This window comes from Ipomoea nil, unplaced genomic scaffold, assembly GCF_001879475.1.
Source record: "Ipomoea nil cultivar Tokyo-kokei standard unplaced genomic scaffold, Asagao_1.1 scaffold3069, whole genome shotgun sequence".
Lineage (NCBI taxonomy): Eukaryota > Viridiplantae > Streptophyta > Magnoliopsida > Solanales > Convolvulaceae > Ipomoea > Ipomoea nil.
In genome coordinates this window covers 1,004,686-1,026,276 of record NW_017619497.1, presented here as the reverse complement: position 1 = coordinate 1,026,276, position 21,591 = coordinate 1,004,686, and the positions used below count along the sequence as shown (strand labels likewise).

The window sequence follows — 21,591 nt, the reverse complement described above, 5'->3', positions numbered from 1 at the left end:
TTATTAATTTATTTTGAAGAGAATTTGTTTAAAAATTTGCAAGAGTTTCATAGGTCGTTAGTAAAATAATGGGTGAATCAACGATTTGGTCCCTCATTTATTCGCGACTTGTCAATGTTGCCCCTGAATCACGTACTCATCGATTTAGTCCCCGAAAATAATTGTTTTTCGTCAAATCAATTCCTATGGCCGTATTCCGTCAAGTCTCAGGCCAGAGCTCCGATTTGCCCTGGGCATTTTGGTCTTTTCACTTCTTCTTCTTCATTAACTCCGACAAAGCTTCGCCGGAGAAGCTCAAGCTAGCCGGAGGGAGCTCCTAATTTCACGGTATGCTTTTCTTCCGTTAGAAGATTGATTTTCAGTCTCTGCTTCATGGCTATTTCACTTCAAAACAAAAAAACCATGTTTTTAAAAAATGCCCAGATGGTCATTGCCTGAAATTAAAGACTGCTTGGAAGAGGCCGGATTTCGCTGTGTCCACTTTTGGATGCGACAAATGCCAGACAGTGAAGATATCAAAAGCACATATGGATTTTCTGCAGGACAAGACATAAAATGTGAAGAGGTCACTAGCCTCCAACAACAGGATTCATGGAATGCATACATTGTAGGTGTTGCATGAAGTTATCATTGTCACTCAACATAGCAAAGAAGCTGAATACGGAGTAATTCTTTACAAGCATAAAAATATTTTTTTTTCCATTCCTTAGCATGCAATTTGAGAATCTCAGCAGCTCTCTCCTTGTTCTTCCCAACCCCACAATCCACTTGTATAACCAAACACAGCTTCGCCCCCACTCCCAGCTGCAACATCTCTTGCACCACACTGGGAGTAGCAGAGAACTTGGCGATGGAGTACAAGATCCTCAGACCTCTCTCATTCGCCACCTGCGACACCCTCAGGATTTTCCTCGACACCACCGCCAGCCCCGCCGCGCACCGGCAAAGCTGCTCCAGTACGCTCAGACTCCACTCGCAATATCGTTTCTCGTTCGTGTGCAGCAGTAGATCGATCAGCACGGTCGCCGCCCCGGCCTCCGCCGCCTTGATCCGGTTCCTCCCTCTCTGGCAAACGTTGGCCAGTAGGTGCAGCGCGGATTTGGAGGCCTTGCGGGAGAAATTGTCTCGCAAGATTTGGACAACTTGGTGGAAAAATGAGGGGTTTAAGTTTGTCGTGAGCTGTGATAACGAGGGGTTTAAGGTTGTGGTTTCGAGCATTGATTTGAGAAGCATCACTGCATTTCCGGCGTCGACTTGGCTTGCTGGAGGAGCTTTAGGATGTGAGACTTGGTCACCGGAGGCTTTGGGGTGGGGAAACACTCGACGCCGTGGGAGGCGTGGTGGGTGCACCACGACTGGATGACTCGCCGGAGAGTGACGTTTGGGGTCAACAACTCATCATCAGAAGTGAAGTTGACGTCGGTGACGATGGAATGAAGAAGAAGGCGTGAAAAGACCAAAATGTCCAGGGCAAATCGGAGCTCTCGCCTGAGACTTGACGGAATACGGCCATAGGGACTGATTTGACGAAAAACAATTATTTTCGGGGACTAAATTGATGAATATGTGATTCAGGGACAACATTGACAAGTCGCGAATAAGTGAGGGACCAAATCGTTGATTCACCCTAAAATAATTCACAAAGGGGTGTTTGGTTTAAAGTATGTTTTGATGTAATGTAACACTCTTGCTTTGGAAATCTCACATAATTTAAGAATGTGAGAAAATATTATTCCCATGAATGTTACCAAATATGAATTAAAGTTTTTTTTTTTTTTTTTTTTTTTTGGAATACTCAATGTAGTTTTTATTCTATACTCTCTCAAATATTTTGAGCTGATTGAATCTAAGTCTCCATTATCAGAATTTGAACTTATGACCATCCAAATGAAATGATAATTGGGATACCATCATACTACAAGGTAGTTGGTGAATTAAAGTATTTGATTTAAGTTATCTTATATAATAACTTAGGAGCATTCAAAAAAATATATATAATAACTTAGGAATGTGAATAATGTAATACAAAGTATCACATTTCCTTGCCCCAATTGAAGGGAAGGTAAGATTGGCAAATTAAATTGCGGAAAACTTGGTTTATTTTCATAATATTCATTCTATATGTTTATAAAAATAAAATGTAATGTACATAAAATTACATTACATGCACATCATATTTAATTAAGAACATTAATCATGTACTATGTTCATAATATTTGTTATATATAATCATAAACCTAAATCTTAATGTATATAAAAACTAAAATGCAAGTACATCATATCTATTTTCATTCATTTTGTAGTAGATCATAATGTTATTTCTATATGTTCATAAAAACATAGCTTTATTTATATAAACATTACACTAAAGTAATGACTTTATTTAACTATAGGTTTATTTAATTTTTTTTTAAATATATCAATATGGGTGTCATTTAAATGATCTCAACTAGAGTTTTTAATGATATATTTTTTGAGTTAATACCCAAAATCGTCCTCGACTATAGTGGTTTTTCTCAATTTCGTCCTAGACGACTTTGGTGACCTAATATCGTCTCAGACTTTTGTGTTTTGCTCAATTTAGTCCTCCATTTGTTATTCCGTCAAATCGGTGTTAAATAAAGGGACAATTCAGTAATGTCAATATTGATCTCTCTTTACTTTCAACTTGTGAAGTGCTAAATTCCTTTTTCTTGTACGAATTACACCCATAATTACTCCTGGACCTGCAAATCAAATTTTATATTCGTAGTTTTAGGAGTAGTTCTAGGAGTAATTCATAAAAAAAAAAGGGATTTCGCAGTTCACATGTCTATGAGTAAAGAGATGCCAATATTAAAATTACTGAATTGTCTATTTATTTAACACCAAATGGACAGAATAACAAATGAGGGACTAAATTGAGCAAAAACACAAAAGTCTGGGACTAAATTGAGCGAAACACAAAAGTCTGGGACGATATTAGGTCACCAAAGTCGTTTAGGACGAAATTGAGAAAAACCACTATAGTCGAGGACGATTTTGGGTATTAACTCTATATTTTTTGTATATTAATTTTATTTTGTACAAAAATAAAAAGAGAAAAATAAATTTAAAATTGAAAAAAATAAGGATGTATTGAGAGTATGTAACAACACCGTTCCACGATATAACTTTTGGGTAAGATTATTGTAGGGAATGTGACGTTTGCTTTTAGTTCATTTTTGATAATGTCCATGAGAATCACATTCCCTTCGCAATTACTTTTATAGTTTTATATATGAGATTTCTGAAATTGTTACATTATTTTAAAACATCCATTGAACCAAACACTTCCTAAATACTATATTTGAAAATCTCACATTTCTTACCCTGATTTCACTTCCCTTAGAACAAGCTAAGGGCATCTCAATCCCTTCCATTTTCTCTCCATTTTGTGAGCGTTAATCCTCCATATCATCTATTATTTTATTCACTTTACTATAATTTTTATTTCAAATTTATAATTATAATTTTAAATCAAAATAAATAACATAACATAATTTTTGAATTAAAAAATAAAATTTTAATAATTTAATTGAAACAAACAAAATCACATTAAATTCAATTATGAAGTAAATTAAATTAAAATACGAGAACATAAATAAAAATTACAAATACATGAAATTCAATGTGGAAATATCTTTTTCATGATATAGCTGTAAATCTTGTTTGGAAGTTCCTAGTTTGTTTTTGTTTGTTTGTTTTTTTTTTTTTTCTCCTTTTCTCTTAGCAGCGTTTTGCCTAGTAGGACGTGTGCAAACTTCAACGTCCTCAAAATCAACAATCTTGCTTTAGACACTTCAATCGTAGTAGACATGTATTGTTCAGATGACGACGTCTTCAATTTTTTAATTGTGCAGATACTAGAAGACACATTAGATTCAAAGATGGACAATTTTTAAACAAGTACCATACATGTTCATAAGGAAAGTGCAACATACACCTTATAATTGCTTTTATATTCTACATGAACGCTTACCAACACATCCTCGTCATTCACTTCGATTGGTTGACCTCTTTGTTCTTTTTTTTTTTTTTTTTTTTTTTTTTTTTTTTTAAGATTGAGTTGCAACCGGAAACCTTCTTTCTTATGTGATTAAAATTAAATGTGCTTTTACTTGTCAATTCTCGATATATTGTTCCTTCAGGACGATGGTCATTGTAGTACTTTGCAATAGGTTGCTAATAAGTATTTCCGAATTGATTAGTGTCTTTTTTTAAAAATTTTTGATAATTGTAAGCCACAAATTTGATAAAACAATGTCATCTTGAGAGGACCAAATTTGTTGTACACTCGCGTTGAGATGATTAGTCTTTAATTATTTTGGTAGTCGAGTATCATGAAGTATCAAATGTCAAATTATGTAAACTAGTTTGTGCACGTAAAGAATGAGGAAAATTGAGACATTTGAATGGGAGAGGGCGTATTTGTACTATTACTTCTTGGTCCATTAGAAATCCGGTTATAATTGGGAGGAGGATAATAGAAATTGGGAGAATAATATGGATCGATAATGAGGTGGGTGGATAATCATGATTAGGAGGTGTAGGAGGATATGATTATTGATAATTTGGATGTGGATATGGATAATATTGATTGAGATTATTTTGGACATTTAATTTTTTTTTATCCCTATGATTATTTGAAGAGATATTGAGATGAATTACAAATTGAGTGGATAAATTTTGATAGGAAATAGAAACAATTACTCCAGAAATCGAGGAAAAAAATCCTAGCGTTAATAATAATAATAAAATCAACCAAAAAAAAAAAAAAAACCTACCAATAGAAATACTTTGATATTACAATATTCATATTTTATAAAAATTATGTGAGATAATATGAACCTATTATCAACATTATCATTTTATCGTTTAGATTGTTCTTCATTGATCATCATTTAAACCTCATGCAGTTGAAATGAAAATAATTGACTGGAAACAACAATTGGTTAAAACTATATGCAAAATTTGGTTTTAATTTTCACTTTGAGCTCAATGCCCCAAAATGATTTGGTTTTGGAATATTTATCTTTAAGACTTTTTTAACATAAAATGCTGTTTTTAAGACATTTAATAATTTTTATGAGAAGACTAAGGTGTCAATCGGTATCATGTCTCTTATACAAATTTAGAGTCAAAAAGTGTGAAGATAATATTAACTTTAATTTGTACCTAATATAAACTCAAAACTATTTACTTTTAAATGATATCGAGTATAATCAACATCTTAGAAATTTTCTTAATTAATATTTATTCGTTCAAACTAAAAGTTTTAGGACCAATCTTAAATGAATACAATATATACATGAACGGTATATTAAAGAATCTCCAACCCCATGACCCCTCAAGCCCCAGCCCGACAGAAAATGAACACAGAATCTCCAACCCCAAGACCCCCAAGCCCGACAGAACATCTGGAAGGATTGTAACTTAGACGAACATAGAGTTCTACTGAATGTTCATAACCATATGCATACTGTAAGTAAATAGTACTTGTTACTGGGCTTAAACCAATGCACCCAAAATGGTTGGCTTTAGGCCTTGAACACAATGACACAATTCATCACAAGAGATAAAATCTGGAATGATAATACATGTCAACACACAGAAAGTGAAATTCAAACCTACACATCAAAAATTACCAAATTATGTTCTTCCACTAAAGACACTACAGATTACCATTATTTGGAGGGCTTTATCTCTGCACAGACAACATGTAAATTTAAACAATGTTAACACTACACAGCCTAAGCCAACCATTCCTTCTTACACGGGATTCGCATCGCCTGCTGCCAAAGCTTCAAGCTCCTGCAAGGCCGCTATTGCGGTCACTGGCATTGCTTCACTGTTTAAGCACGGTTTTATAATGCTAGCAGTCTCCATCACTTTCGTTTTCTGTCAAATGCATCAAAATCCATAGATGAATATTAGGGGCAGAAGCGGGTACACAAGATTAACGCAATTCTAGGATTTTGACTAACCAGGTTTTCAAATTTGATCTTAAGGTCCTGAAAAGCCGCCAACTGCTGAGAATCCAGAGCCTTAGCGGCTATCGGTGTTGCATCCTGTCACCGGCAAACATGGAGGCAGTTATTGAATAAGTAGTAGTTTGCAACCCAATAGGGAGTAGGGAAAATGGCATTTTCAATCCCTACCCGTGGGCAAATTTTTTGCAGAGTACATTTTAATATACTAAAGGTACATTATTTACGTATACTGAATGTACATTATTTGATAGCATACAAAATAATGTAGCTTCAATACTCAAATAATGTACTTTCAGTATACAAATAATATACCTTTAGTATATTAAAAATGTACTTTTTATTCATGGTCCATGGAATAATGATTGTATACCTGTGGCATAGAGTCAGTCCCTAAATTATTAGGGGTGTAAAATTAGTCCTTTAGTTTTTGCCCAAGTGACGTTTATAGTCTTGTCTAACAGAAATTGTTAACTGATTAACCGAAGGTGTGAACCGTAATCTGGCAAAAGATCTTTTTTTTTTGTAATTTGCATAGCCTTCTTCCTCCTGCAAAATGATTTGGTTGACCCACTTCATTCCCACCTAAAAAAGTGCAAGAACCAGTTCAATCTTGGACTGATTCTCACACTTTTTTAGCTGAGAATGAAGTGGGTTGACCAAATCATTTTGTAGGAGGAACAAGCCTATGCAAATAACCAAAAAGACTATACCAAATTAGGGCTCACACTTTTCTTTTTCTGAAAAAAGTTAACAATTTCTATCAGATGGGACTAAAAAGCCACTAGGGCTAAATCAGATGGACTAATTTTATACCTCTAATAACTTAGGGACTGATTCTAGTATTCTACACTACAGGTATAACTAAGAGACTAAAAATGCCATTTCCCCTATTAACTATAATAATAGTTGCATCATGTCAAAAAAAATAATAATAGTTGCATTGATAATAAGAGATTACAATCTTACAACACCAGATGTAACATGCAGTAACGATCACTTTTATGAGAGGGAAAAGGATATCATAACCATTAATCTATACTTCACAGCTTTGCTTAATGCTAAGTAAATTTACAACATTTCAAATCAGAGAACACAACAATAATAAGCTTTTTGGAAAAATTATTTACATGCTCTTTCCTAAATCTATAATTTTTCATCTTGAACTATGATTACAGAAGCTGACTAAATAGCTGGAAATAATCAGGATGTCTCGGTCTATAATGAAGGGAAGGAAAGATATGTATAATTAATAGCAGACATGCAAGCAGCGTGAAACCATATCGAACTAATTTCAGTGTGGTTCGTAATGACTTTCAAGCTCAGCCAATGACAAATCTTGAGAGCTAGAGCTCTTGCATTTATAAAGTTTTATCAGCCCAAAGGCCTAATAACAAGTAAACATGAATTATTAATCTTTTATTTAAAAACAAAAGAGCTTTTATTCTATAAAAGTCAAAACTACCTGAATAATAAATTGATATAAAAGATTACATTTTGCACAAGCATGGGGTTAAAAAAATAAAAACTCATCCAATAAAAATCTGAAAAAAAATAAAATAAAAATAAAGTTTAAGCTAAACTAGAGATACTCAGCATTCAGGTCATCACATACAATAATAGTGTGGTTAAAGCTACTCCCTCTTTTCCAGTCAAATTAAATTAGCTTTATAGATCATTATCTTTTATTTAAAAACAAAAGAGCTTTTATTCTATATAAAAGTCAAAACTACCCTGAATAATGAATTGATATAAAAGCTTACATTTTGCACAAGAATGGGTTAAAAAATAAAAACTCAATCCAATAAAAATCTGAAAAAAATAAAATAAAATAAAATAAAGGTTAAGCTAAACTAGAGATACTCAGCATTCAGGTCATCACAGACAATAATAGTGTGGTTAAAGCTTCTCCCTCTTTTCCAGTCAAATTAAATTAGGCTTATAGATAATATTAAAATTGGTTATAACTGGGAACAACGCTAAGTTTAGCAAGCTTATCCACAAACTTAAAAAACCTTTTTGAAATAGAAACTTCATTGGATAAAGAAATATTCTCTTATAAAAGCTACTAAGTGCACATAAGGTCCTTTTTATTGTGTTAGGATATAGATATAGATATATAATTCACCCTTTTTGGCACCGAAAACAGAGGATATAGAATTCATCTTATGTTTGATATTATTTTGAAGCATTAGATGACCACACTCTAATAGTTCCTAGTAACTGCATATTGTAAATTTAACATTATGGAAATGGGCAATAACACTAATCCTAAAAAGTTGAGAGATGAGAACATCCAGGCAGAAATCTCACTTAGCATATCATCATCACATATACATAAACAATGCTCTACTATAATGTTACTTAAGATTTATAATTCATGTTAAGTTTCCAGTAGAGATGCAGAACATTCATAAGTAAACTGCACTAAGGCTCTGTTTGACACAACTTGCTGAAAAGCTAATAGCTAATAAGTAAACTAATTGAAATTAAAAAGTTTCGTAAAATTAGCTATTTAAAAAGCTTATAATTGTAAAAAGACATAACAAGATAAATTGATATATTAGGGGGCCATTTACTAACTGGAAATTTCTAAAAATTTTCGGGAACTGGAAAACATGTTTACTAACACAATTGAAGCATGTGATCCATCTCAACGAAAAGCCTAAGCTAATAGTTGGATTGCACATTAATGATTATATGCTCAACAAACACAATTTTCCATTTTGAAAACTGAAAATAATTTCTGGAAATTTCTAGAAAACTGGAACACACTCAAAAACTGTTTTCGAAATGGAAAATAGAATCATCTATCATCTATTAAGTTATATGTCACTATAACCACATTACTATGATTACATTCATTATCATCTTATTTTACTTATCACTATCTTATATCTTTTTTACTTACTTTACTTATTTAAATATAATTTATTTGCTTACACTTTAAAGTTAAACATTATTTACATTATCAAAATTAAGAATTAAACTCTATATAATGTTTTAGATTTTGATTAAACTCAATAGATTATTAGTTTGAATATTTTTAATTATGTTACATCATAATACAAGTTCGGTCCAGATATCGGATATTGAAATCTCACATATATATTAGAATTCAAAGTAAAAGTAATATATTCATATACATGTCATTCAAATGAATATATCCAAAAAATATATTTTAAATATTAGCTCAACAAAATTAGAAAACAAAAAACAGAGAACAATTTTCTGTTAGTAAACAAGTTTTTTAAACAAAAAACAGAAAATGAAAACTGAAAAATTAAAAAACAGAGAACAGTTTTTGTTAGTAAACGGACCTTAGGGTATTGAGATTAACAAGAACAAGAAATAATACTATTGACAGAAAGTAAAGAATGCATGATTTAGGTGGGCAATAAGCTATACCAAAGGGTCCGAAAACTAGCATCCTATCAAGGCCATAACTTTCACATAAGCTCTAGGCTCTAGCAGAAAATGTGAAGAATTTTACCTTTCTTGGGCGACCAAGTGGCTTTCCACTGAGCTTTCTGGGCTTCCTGATCCCACCATTAACAGCAGACCTGGGAAGTTGTCCCCTTCGCATTGTAGGGCCTGCAGCAGTGCGAGTTGGCAGCTTAGGAGGACGACCTCGTCGTTTTGGAGGGAGCAATACTCCATTTGTAGCAGGAAAGGCTGCATTCCTCGCCTCACCATCAATAATGGGAACATTGATAGCTCCAACCGTAGCGCCGCCCATAAGCACAGTGTTTTTTGCCGGCCGGCCACGTGGCCTTCCGAGCTTCTTAGCAATGCCGACGGCGGCAATCGCCTTGGGTCGGCCTCGGCCTCTCAACTTCCCCATTCCGGTAGAAGGAGCGATTCTCTTAGGTCGACCTCTGGGCCTACCGGAAACACCTAACGCCGGCACAAATCCGGTCTTTGGAGGACGCCCCGGCCTCCTTCCTCCTCCATTCTGGTTCAAATTTTGCGGCGTCGGAAGAATTCCGGTGCTTTTTCCGTCGGAATTCAACTTCTTTGGCCGTCCACGGCCCCTCCGAGCCGGAACAGGAACAACGTTAGCCGCAGCGGCCGTAGAAACAGGAACCGCGGGCCCACCATCTAATCCAACCAAACCAAACACGGATTCTGCCGGGATATCCGCCGGCCCATCCGGAGCCCACGACTCGGGCTGGGCCTCGGATCTGCCTTTGGGAGGGCGACCGGGCTTTCTCTTCGAGCCGGGAGTAAAATCCGGTGGGGGAGGAGCAGATCCAGGGAGCATGTAAGAGTGCTTAACCATGACAAGCTCACCGCCGCTCTTCATGCGCTTGAGGTGCTGAGTCAACAAGGACGAGTGACCGGGTGGAAGATTCGAGTAGACTCGCTCTATGTACTTCGCTATGGCTCTGCTACTCGACCCGCCCGGCTCGTTTAACGCGGTTATCGCCGATGTTATCATCTGTTTCACACACCCAACAAGAACAATCAAATACTCTGAGGGGGGAAAAATCAAAAAATCAAAACTTAACAAGAATTGAGAGCAAATTGAGCTGCGAAAAACATGGTACCTCGGCGAAAGGTGGCTGGCTGTCGACAGGAGCAGCGGTGAGGTTAGCCATTTCAGCTACCACCGGAGCAGCAGCAGGCGGTGGTGAATCGGCGGCGCCGGCAAGTAGTAGTGGATCCGTTAAAGATAATAGTGGGTCCATTGAAGAGTGTTGTGATTGACACCTGTGGATATGTGTGTATATATATAGGGTGGATAAATTTAGGATTTTGGGTATCTAGGGATTTGAAATGGTAAGAAGAAAAAGAGAGAGTGAGATCTGGACAGTTCAAAATGCAGGCTCAATTATATTATTTGGACATCCACGATATGACGTCATTAATTAGTAATATTTATTTATTTTTTGATTAGTACTGACTATGTTATAATGTAGTATCTGTTCATAATTACTTTCTCAACCTACTAAAACACAAAGAGTCAAAATTATCTCTACTGAAAATTGAATCCATGACCTTTCATTTGGGAGAGTCACTTCTTGCCTAATAGTGATTATTTCCCGACTGTAGGTACGATGGTCGGCCGTGGATCCTTGATGATAGGCGGACTTGACCTGACCACATCTTGTAACTTCTCGACCTAAACTCTCACCCGACTTCTCGGGTGGGCACTCCCGCGGGTCTCCTGGAGAGCGATGTGTGAACCGACCTAATGAACTATCCTTGATATGGTCATATCTCCTCAAACATATTACGACATGTGCCTGCAACCCCTTTGTCCCTGGTCTAACCTTGTGTATAAGCACCACGTGCCCTCTATACCGAGGGCCCAGAGCATGTCTCCTCTCCTTCACTATAAATACCGCATTTATTACTGAATGACAGACTTTTCACCTACTTAAGAACTAGTACTATTTGTTCGGAGGCCACCGATCCACTGTCAGGAGTCCCGAGTTCGAGAACTTAACCCAACAAGCAAACAAGGAGAGAAACCCGACCCGGAACTGATCCTAGTATTATATTCGTAGTCATATCTGATAGTATATACTACACCAGTGCCACTAGACCACAAGAAATTTCATGCAAACTCAAACTTTCAATGCTCATAGAATTCTTACCTTCATACTTCTCATCGAGTAAGGGCAATGATAAGTGACAGTAATATTAATACCAGAATATGTTTAAGGAAGCAAGTAGATAGAAACAAGTAGAGTTTTGTTGCTATGGTTCTAAATACAAAATTTAGAGTATGTCCCGCACCTAGCACATGGGCCTAACTTTTATACTGGTGGATAACTACAAAACATGACGGTTATCCTTTACATAATAAAGCTATATGGTTTGGGAAATAATTAATGTTACAATTAATGCCACAACATCCTTTATTATAAAAAAAAAAAAAAAAACACAACATTTAAAAAATAAAATAGCAATATATTATATAATCATATAAAAAAATATACTTTTGAAAAATAAAATAGCTATATATTATATAATCATATAAAAAATGTGTCCAGTTAGAGTTTAAATTTACACATACAAAATTTGAAATTTGCTTTCCAAATGTAATTATCTTAGTTATTATTCGTATTGTGAAAATTATAATATAGATGAAATACAATTAAGAATAAATCAATGTAATTATGTAAATTCTCTCTATAAGTTTATTTGAATATGCACATAATTAGAGATTATATTAACCATACAAAATTATAATTTTAATATTAATTATAATTATAATTATAATTTTGTATTCGATAAAAATAATAAATACTTGACCAATGGAAGTTCAAAAATATTATTATATTAAATAATTTAAAATATTTTAGTTTTTCTATTTTTTTTATATTTATAATAACATAATTTTTTCCGTCCATCGCGCGGGTGAATTACTAGTAATAATAATAACAGCAACGACCTCCTAATAAGTGTGACGTTCTCCTCCATAAGTGCAATGTTCTTCTCCATATAAGTGCGCTGACCCTCCATAACTCCTGCTCTTTAATTTGATGAGGCGGTGCTATAATAAGTGGATTGTGCTCTACGTTAAGTGCACCGTTCCACATGCTCTTTGCTTGACTCTTAACCGTTACTATCTAATTGCATTAGTTGATTTGACTCCTTCATGTTACACCAAGAGCGTTCCGGGTCAGGTCCAGTACCTTGTCCTCCTGTCACCAACCCTCTACTCTCGAGCTGCAAGCACATCGAAATCAACTAAGGAGTAATAATAGTGCAGACTCATCAAATATCTCGTCACCAACTCCCTACTCCCAAACTACGAGCATAGAGGAGTTGCTAAGGAGTAATAATAATTTGACCTTCTAATAATAAAATAATTCTTTTAATTAATTATTTTTTTTTATTTTTATTTTTATTGACATTGGGCGGCCAAGGAAGGTCCTTTGCCCCTCCCCCTTGATTTATTTTTTTTGCTTTGCTTTTTATTTATATATTTATTTTCTTATCTTAATCGTTGCACATATAAGAGTTGGGATTCGAGTAGGCTGAGCGCGAGACTCGAACAAATTTTCAACTCCCTCTCCCACCTTCTTTTTCCACTCTTTTTTTTTTCAACCCGCTCCACGGTTCACGCCAAGATAAATCACACACTTCTAACTCGAATTATCATGATTTTGGACTTGGGTACATGTGCGTCAAAGATGTCATTGGGCAAATCTCCAAGTATTTCTCAATGGAATCCATTGCTCATTAGGTGTCGTAGGGGTCAAACCCTATGTTCTCGTTAGAGTTGTGTGTAATAGTGAGCCCCTAACCAACACTTTCAGTGCTCTCGTAGCTAAGTGACCATAACATCCGTCGGATGGGCGAGGTCTGACCGCCCACACAATTAGGGCATGATGATTTTTTTGGATGAGAATGGTCGAGACAGGGCATCGACCGTTGTAATCTTTCAAGACTTGAATTAAAATGGAAGTGACGTATTTTGTTTCTAGATGAAAATATTAATCTAGACGGCCCATGATCAATAGTTACACAAATCTTGCTATGGATCTTCTACTTCTTAGTGGATGGTTTGTTTTTTGTTTTTTTTTTTTGTTTATATATATATATATATATATATATATATATATATATATATATATATATATATATTATGCGGGTTCATCTTCTAACTCCTTGTCTCATCTCTGCGATCTTGTCATACTCTTTCTTTTTTGTGCCAAAATCGGATGGCTCGGGGCACTCGCTCTTTCACCACACATTATTGGGTTAGCCTTGTTGCTGATGTTGTTGTTGTTACCCTAACTAGGCGCTTCACAAATTAACTAAAATATCCCCTCTGAATGAGCTCATCTACTTGTCTCTTCATAATGTGACACTCGTCAGTGTCGTGCCCAACTTGTCGATGGAACCAGCAGTATTTAGTTTGGTTTACCTTCGGAGAGACTTTCATGCATTCCTTTAGAAATTGCATAATAAGTGCATTCATGTCCATGTTTTTACACCATATATAGACATATTTTGATTGAAAAATATTTTGGCTTTAGGAAAAATTTGTTTTAATTCATTTGTTTATATCGTATGGTGCATAAATTGCAGAATTGAAAACAATTGCATGTTTATTGGGGCATTTTGAATGATTCTTGAGTCAAATGTAGACAAGGTGAAGCTAAAGAGAGGGCTAAAATACTTTCAAGAGAGGCAAAGAGTGGTGTATTCAATGGTTTTGATCACATGAGCAAACCAAGGCAAAAGTGTAGCAAAAGATCATGGAGTTGTAATTCCCGCTCAATATGTTGACATCTTAGTATTTTGATCATATATCAGCATAAAAATGTCCAAATAAAATGATTCTTATTCAATTTGAAAGTAAACTCGAAGGGCTACAACTTTGATAAAAACTATCAAGTCAAATTCTAAAATTTTTTAGGTCAAAATGCATAGGAAAGTGCACGACCATGCTGGAGGCCGTGCCAACCGAATTTCTGAGCATTTTAGGAGGGGGTTGGACGACCTCTTGGATGGCCGTCCAAAAGGGAGTCCGCCTTTGGCATATAAAATGAATTTTTTAAACATTTTGGAAGGAGTTGGACTATCGTTGACCAGGCAGTTCGATCCCTACCTGCTCTACCACCCGTTTAAGCACGAATTGAGCTTTATTTTCATAATTCTGAACCATGGTTGAGCCCTAGTCATTTTCTACCATTTCCTTTCATATTTTAGGGTTAGATTAAGCTTAGATTTAGGTTCCTTAACACTTTTGAAGCTTGTAATCTTGGATTTGAAGTATGAATTTCAAGATTGTTCTTTCATTTTATTAGATAAGTTCTCTTTTCTTTTTATCTCTTTCATTTATGCTATTTATGATTTATTCTTGTGCTTTTATAATGTTTATACTTAATATGTGTGAGTAATTAGTTTATGGACTTGAGTTAGGGTTGTATTATCTATCTTGATGCTTAATTTGTGATCATTGCAAAAAAGGATAACTCTAGCATAGGGTTCATATGTTTGTAAAAGATTTGTGTTTGCATATTGTTAATGTTTGGTGTACAACATTCATTAACATTATTTTTGGAAGAATTTTGGCCACAAAAAAAAAAAAAAAGAGTTGAGTTAAGATTCTGAGCCACTCGTTGCATAAACTCAATATCTGCTTATAAAAATAGGAAAAATTGGGGGCTTTAAATGCTTTTTGTGTTTGAAGAACTTGAAATTGATACATCACGAGAGTGGGGCAATTTCTTGTTCTAATTCTTATTTATTTACCACGAGAGTGGCTTATAGACTAAGATACCAATGTGCATCCCATCAATTCCTTGGTTGTGTGATTTTCCCCAAATATTTAGATTTTGCTATGCATCTAGATGATAATGATCCCTAGCTTAAGTTCTATTTCTTTATTTCGTATTTATTTCTTGTTAATATGTGCTCGTGTTATCTTGTTTAGTTACTGTATCCTTCAAGATATATCCCCAAGCATAAACTCCTCTTATTTGAAGATCTATCCCCCAAAAAGGGTTGTAGAATCATTTTCATTTTGAAGATAAATTTATTTATTGTTTTAATCTTTGTTTCTTTCATGATGATCTATTTCTTTTATGTCTTTGTTTTACTTGCTAAGAATATGAGTGAGTTAGGATTTGAGTTGAGGATGATACGATATTCTAATGTCTATTTGATATCTATTGCATAAAAGGGGTAGAACCCAAATTAGGGTTCCGAATGTTGCATGTGAGAGATTTTTTGTATTCTTGTGTTAAGGTGTGGTGCACAACATTCTTAGCACTAATCTTGTAGGGAATCCAATCGCAATGAAAGTTGGAATGATATCCCATAACCCCTTCTTGCAACCCCTTTGTTCTTCTATGAGAGTAGAGAATTTAGGGATTTAGATTGTCTGGGCTTCATTGTAGGGAGTTGATGCATCACGAAAGTGGGGTGACTCTTGTCTTCAATTCGGGGTTACTCTAACTATGACACTGGCTTGTAATCTCCGAATTGGTGTTGGTGATCTTAGAACCTGAAATTGTGTTTTGTCTCCCCTTAATCCTCCTTAGGCATGACAGTAGAATCGCATGTTTCCTCACCTCAAATCCTTCCTTATAATTTTGAATTTTTATTTTTGATTGTTTGCTTGAACCCTCGATTTTGATTATTTGCTCTTTCAAAGATCATTCCATAGAGTCAATCCCTAGAGGATGACAAAAACTAAATTCTTAATTCACTTTCAACTCGGATCTGCTCGCAAGGAGTTGGCAACCACTCCCTTTCACTTTTTTTTTTCCAGTCTAAGCGTTATTTAGGTCAGAGAAACTGACCATTACTTAGACCATTTATTGGTCAATAAGAGCACGATAAGATTAGCCACTTCAATTACTACAGCATCAAGTAGTGGTAATGTGGTATCACAGTTGTACTTGCTAGTGGTGGATCATTGATGAATGTTATGACAACTATCTTTATCTTGTCAAGGTTGTATATGTAGGGGGAGAAGAGGGGGGGGATCAAGTTTTAGATTTTGGTATCTAAACATTTGAAAGGGTAAAAAATGCGTAATATGGACAACTATAATGACTTGTAATTTTTTTTTTAGTGATGATATTAAGATGGACAGATATTTTATTTAATGATGTAAAGAACTCTTTTCGAAGAAAATAAAGGAAAAAAATGTGCGTGGAAACATGTACAACGCTTAGCAAGAGCGGGTGCATGATCTTCAAACACTTGTTGAGTTCATAGGAGTGGTTATAACTAACTGGCAGCCACTCCATTTTACATTATATTGTTTTTTTTTTTTCATTTAAGTTATTAATTCAGTCAGAGTAATTGACCGTTACTTAGACTATTTAATTTGTTAATAGGGGCAATGATAAGATTAAACACGTCGACTATGAGAGCAACATGTAATGGTATAACAATTGTTCTTGTTTGTGGTGAATCATCGGTGAGTGTCATGACACATTTCTTTATCTTATTAAGGTGGTTATATATATAGAGGATGGCTCACGTGAGAACATGCTAAAAAATAAAGAGAAAATGGTGGGGTTATTTATATAAATATTGTAAATTTGAAAGTTTATAATAAGAGTTAATGAATAATTTGGTCCCTCAATTATTAACGAACTGTCAATATAGCCCCTCAATTGCTTATTCATCGATTTGGTCCCAGAAAATAATTATTTTTAGTCGATTTAGTCCCTCAGGCCGTCTTCCGTCGATGGCAGGAGGGACTAAATCGACTAAAAATAATTGTTTTTGAGGACCTAATCGACGACCGGAGGGACTAAATTGACTAAAAATAATTATTTTCGGAGACCAAATCGATGAATAAGTGAATGAGGGACTACATTGATAGTTCGTTAATAATTGAGGGACCAAATCGTTCATTAACTCTTATGATAATTATAAAATTGACTCGTGTTTTGTTTACTAAAACCCTCGATCGTTGATAACCCATGATGAGCGGTTAAGACCAGTCTTCACTTTTTACAAGAGGATATGTTCTCATTTGATCTTGCTTAATAATTTCGGGCAGTATATGTTAAAGAATTTTACGGGCAAATTATATCGTGGACCAAGGTTCATATTGTATGATGGACTCTGATCCAAAAAGATGCTTAATGTACATAAAATTACATTACATGTGGATCATATTTAATAATACTCATTATGTACAAGTTAAACGAGGCCAACCCGTCGGGCTAGGCTTGTATTAACCAATCGTTATACCCTACACCACAGCGGGCGTAGCACTGTGCGCCGCGCGTCTTCCAAAACGATGTCGTTTTGGGAGGCGCGGTAGGAAGTTGTTGTGATTATGTATATTTGTTCATACAATTACGTATATTTTTTATTATGTACATTTTTTATACAATTATGTACATTTTTTTTAATACAATTATGTACATCCAAATCAGTAAATTTTTGTGTATTATGTTAAGAGTTGATGTGTATTATGTTAAAAGTTTATGTTTATTATGTATTATGTTAGATTATGTGTATTATCTTTTAAAAAACAGTATGTATATTTTGTTATACAATTATGTACATTCACGTATAAAATTATGTACATTCATGTATAACATTATGTACATTTTTGAACATGAGATTTTTTTTAAGGAAAATTAACGGCCAAACACTTGGAAGTGAAATTTAAAAAAAAAAAAAAAAAAAAAAACGACGTCGTTTTGCATCTGGGCACACAATGCAACGCGCGTCGTGGTGCAGGATATAAATTGCCTTGTATTAACTTCTCTAGTCTTGCAATTTTCATTAAATTAACATTAATTCTAGGACAAAAGAGTACTTTCACAAAGTTAGCCTCCTCTTCTCTTTGAAAAACATTCATAAACAATAATTTGGATTGACATTTTTCATTAAAAATAAATTTTAATGCTATATTATGTGGTTTATAAATGTCTAGAAATAGAAGGCTAAAATTGCGAAATCATTAGGTTGCTAAGAAAATAACCTCAATTAGATGAAATATTAGACCAAATGTATCAAAAGTCAAATTTGTTATTTAGCCAAAATAAAATTTGAAGATCGACTTAATGTAATTAGCCAAGAACTCCGCACATTTGTTTCCTTCTTCAGAATATGAGAGACCTTCACAAAGGCCCCATGCAAGAAGAAGTTCCTACATTCCAAAAGAAGAGTCATTGTGCCCCTATCAAGAGGGGTTTGGAAGTTGTTTTGGTTGAGACAAAGTCTCTAGTAGGCACAACAAAAACACATTCTCTAGAGAGGTGAGAGGTGGTCTCCTCATCATCACCACATATGGGGCACCCTCCATCTGTAGTTATACCTCGCCTCCTCCTTAGCTCTCTACAGTTGTGAGTATGCAATTTTTCACAAGCAGTCAAATGAAAACCCTAACCCTCTTAGCGCACTTGATTTTTCAGACCTAGCCGAGCTCATCCATCTTCTCAGAATTATCTGCAATGAGGTCATAGGCAATTTTAACATGAAAAAAAAAATCTTGTATCTAACACAAACCATGTTAGGTAATCATGAATATCACCCTAACACCATCCGAAGCAATTGTGATAGCTATTTTATCCATGATCCCCCAAGAAGAAAAGAACCAAGCTTGTAAGTGTCTCACTCATGATTTGTCATGTTATAAGTTAATACTTAAGTCTTACCCAAAAAGAATTTACTAGGAAGTAGGAATTGCAAATGCAACAAGTGATCATTTCAATCTATTAAACTAAAAATATATATATAAATGATTAAAATTGGTCATCAATTATAACAATTTCAATAATTTGGTCCTTTATTTTCATTTTCGTTTAATAATATTCTTACATATTTTAGTCACTAAACTAGGTAAAAATTTAATGAAATAAAACATCTAAATAACTAGAATATGTGAATATATATTTGATATTTAAAGGCATTATTGAAAGAAATTGGAAGTCAAAAATAAAAATGATGAGATGTTATAGTTGAGGAATCATTATGACATTTAAAAGTATTACAAAAAGCACTTTATTAGGCTACCCTTACTCTTAAAATAAAAATTAAAAAAAAAAATCTGTTTCAACTGCCTTCGTTTAATTAGCTTCTGCCAAAATTCTGCTTTTTTTTTTTTTTTGTTTTTTTTTTTTGTTTTTTGTTTTTTTTTTTTGTTTTTGTTTTTGTTTTTTTTGTTGCACTTAATTAATTTAAGTAGTATTTCTATTAACACATAATTAATTGTTGCTGCCAAAATTTTGTATTTTGACTGTATTTCAATTTCAATTGGATTCTTCTTGGGATAATTGGATGTAATGTAAATGAATATAAGATAAATTAATGGAAGATTTTGAATTTTGGGTATTTGGGGAATGGAAATGAAATTACACAACATTTTTGACAGAAATTTTCAGATGAAAAATATATTGTTTTGATAATTTTGTACTGAAAAAAAAAAAAAAAAAAAAAAAAAAAAAAAAAAAAAAAAAAAAGGTAAACAAATTACCATTAGCCTTTATTTCATCTCTAGCTCCGTTGAAGTAATATTTTTGTGAATGAATTAATCAAAGCGAACAACCTTCACCATTTCCCTTTTATGTAAGAAATCTATATATGATCAATCATAAGTTAACTTGTAAGAGTTATGAAATGTTAGAAATTTATAGGGTAAAGTTAAGATCAAGAATCTACATATTTATATAAGGTGTTATAATTTTACGAAAAAATATAAGATGGTATAAGAAATGTTGTAAAACTTTATGCAACATATTATACTAATGCAGTATAAAGTGTTGGACAAAGTGTAAATCATTTGAAATATTAGGAAAAATTGTGAGTGTGTCGCCATTTTGAGGCCTAGCATAGTGATTGATCACATGTCCTCAAGTCATGACTGGAGGCCTCTCTTCAGCCATCATTGGAGTTGGGCTTCCCAAATATTTTTTATTTTTTTTTAAACACCTTATTTGGTGTGACACTTGAATGGAGTGTACTACCCTTGGTTTTTTTTTTTTTTTTTTTTTGGGTGCGTCCGCTCCCACTCAAAGCGGGAATTATCTAACTCTTCTGAATTTGGATATGCCCGCATCCGCAAGCAAAGGCCCTAACAACTCATCAGGAGGATCCTCAAAGACTGTCGTACCATACTCAATACTGGCTAGGTTGACTAGAAAATCAACACACATATTACCTTCCCTCAAGACGTATTGAAAGACCACCTCTTCAAATCCCGAAGTAAAGAATTTGCAGTCGAAAATGTCATTACTACAATGCAAGATGTCATTTGCATCCTTTTGCATAAAGCTTACATTGTAAGTGCATCATAATAGTAAGACTTGTGTCTTATAAATTCAAGAGATAAGTGTCAGAAGATTATTTTAGATAAGTAATAAGTAATTTAAAACAACAACGTTTAAATAATATAAGTTCATTAACCTTCAAAAAAAAAGTAATATAAGTTCATTAAAGCAAAAAAATAAAAAAAAAATCATAATTTAAAGCAAGTGTTTGAGAAAATAAAAAATATAAATTCATAATAAATTTTGACTCAAGATGTATCATTAATTAACAACACCCACTAACCAACTAAATTACTAAAATCCATTAGGTTTTATTTGTCATATTCATTATTTTAAAGTCACATGTTTAGATAATTCCTACCAACTTTTGTTGATCATTTCTTCTGCAACTTTCCTTTTAGGAAAAAGAAAATGAAATACGGAGTAAAAAATAAAAAAGAGTTCTAAAATCGTAAAGGATTCTTATCCATTTCCTCTTAATAAATAAATAGTTATATTCTCCTTATAATAAATTAATTAAGAATTAAGTTAAAAATTAAAAAAAGGGAAAATGGTTATTTTTGCCCCTGAGTTATATACTTATAGCACTTTTTCCCGCTCAATTATTTAGGTAAGCACATTAGCCCCCTCAATTATTCTAAAAGTGATGCTTTTTTCCCATGATATATTAAATTGACATCTATACCCTTAAAGTAAACATTTTATTTATTTTACTACTCCAACAAATTATTGCGTATACGTAGGGATGACCACAGACCGGTTTGAATTGAACCGGATACTAAAACAATCGAATTAATAGTTTTCGGTTATAATTCAAATCTAGAACCCAATATTTAAATGTCAATTTATTAAAATTATGTATCAAAAAAATT

The 21,591-nt window shown here is 33.8% G+C and overlaps 2 protein-coding genes and 1 long non-coding RNA gene across 3 annotated transcripts; 1 reads left to right on the top strand and 2 right to left on the bottom strand.

Annotated features, from left to right (window-relative positions):
- Nucleotides 1-633: 633 nt before the first annotated feature.
- On the bottom strand, nucleotides 634-1,233 carry LOC109164730 (E3 ubiquitin-protein ligase PUB23-like). Its single transcript, XM_019313277.1, has one exon. The coding sequence runs from the start codon at nucleotides 1,231-1,233 to the stop codon at nucleotides 634-636; it is 600 nt and encodes a 199-aa protein (XP_019168822.1).
- Nucleotides 1,234-5,503: 4,270 nt separating this feature from the next.
- On the bottom strand, nucleotides 5,504-10,822 carry LOC109165442 (translation initiation factor IF-2-like). The gene is made up of 4 exons (XM_019314199.1): nucleotides 10,559-10,822; nucleotides 9,502-10,449; nucleotides 6,006-6,089; nucleotides 5,504-5,919 (listed from the first exon to the last, which is right to left on the bottom strand). Exons 1-4 carry the CDS (start codon nucleotides 10,697-10,699, stop codon nucleotides 5,791-5,793), a joined length of 1,302 nt encoding a protein of 433 aa, XP_019169744.1. The 5' UTR covers nucleotides 10,700-10,822; the 3' UTR covers nucleotides 5,504-5,790.
- Nucleotides 10,745-14,169, top strand: LOC109165443. The gene is made up of 4 exons (XR_002051551.1): nucleotides 10,745-10,823; nucleotides 12,508-12,510; nucleotides 13,246-13,251; nucleotides 14,158-14,169. It is a non-coding gene; the product is annotated as an uncharacterized LOC109165443 (long non-coding RNA).
- The last annotated feature ends 7,422 nt before the right edge of the window (nucleotides 14,170-21,591 follow it).

What these genes read in the sequence shown, in the direction of transcription:
- LOC109164730 (XM_019313277.1), bottom strand. Translation starts at nt 1,233, where the DNA reads ATGCTTCTCAAATCAATGCTCGAAACCACAACCTTAAACCCCTCGTTA.
- LOC109165442 (XM_019314199.1), bottom strand. Translation starts at nt 10,699, where the DNA reads ATGGACCCACTATTATCTTTAACGGATCCACTACTACTTGCCGGCGCC. An exon ending in GCCAGCCACCTTTCGCCGAG is followed by an intron (nt 10,450 to 10,558) that starts GTACCATGTTTT and finishes TGTGTGAAACAG; the next exon opens with ATGATAACATCGGCGATAAC. An exon ending in AGATCAAATTTGAAAACCTG is followed by an intron (nt 5,920 to 6,005) that starts GTTAGTCAAAAT and finishes TGCATTTGACAG; the next exon opens with AAAACGAAAGTGATGGAGAC.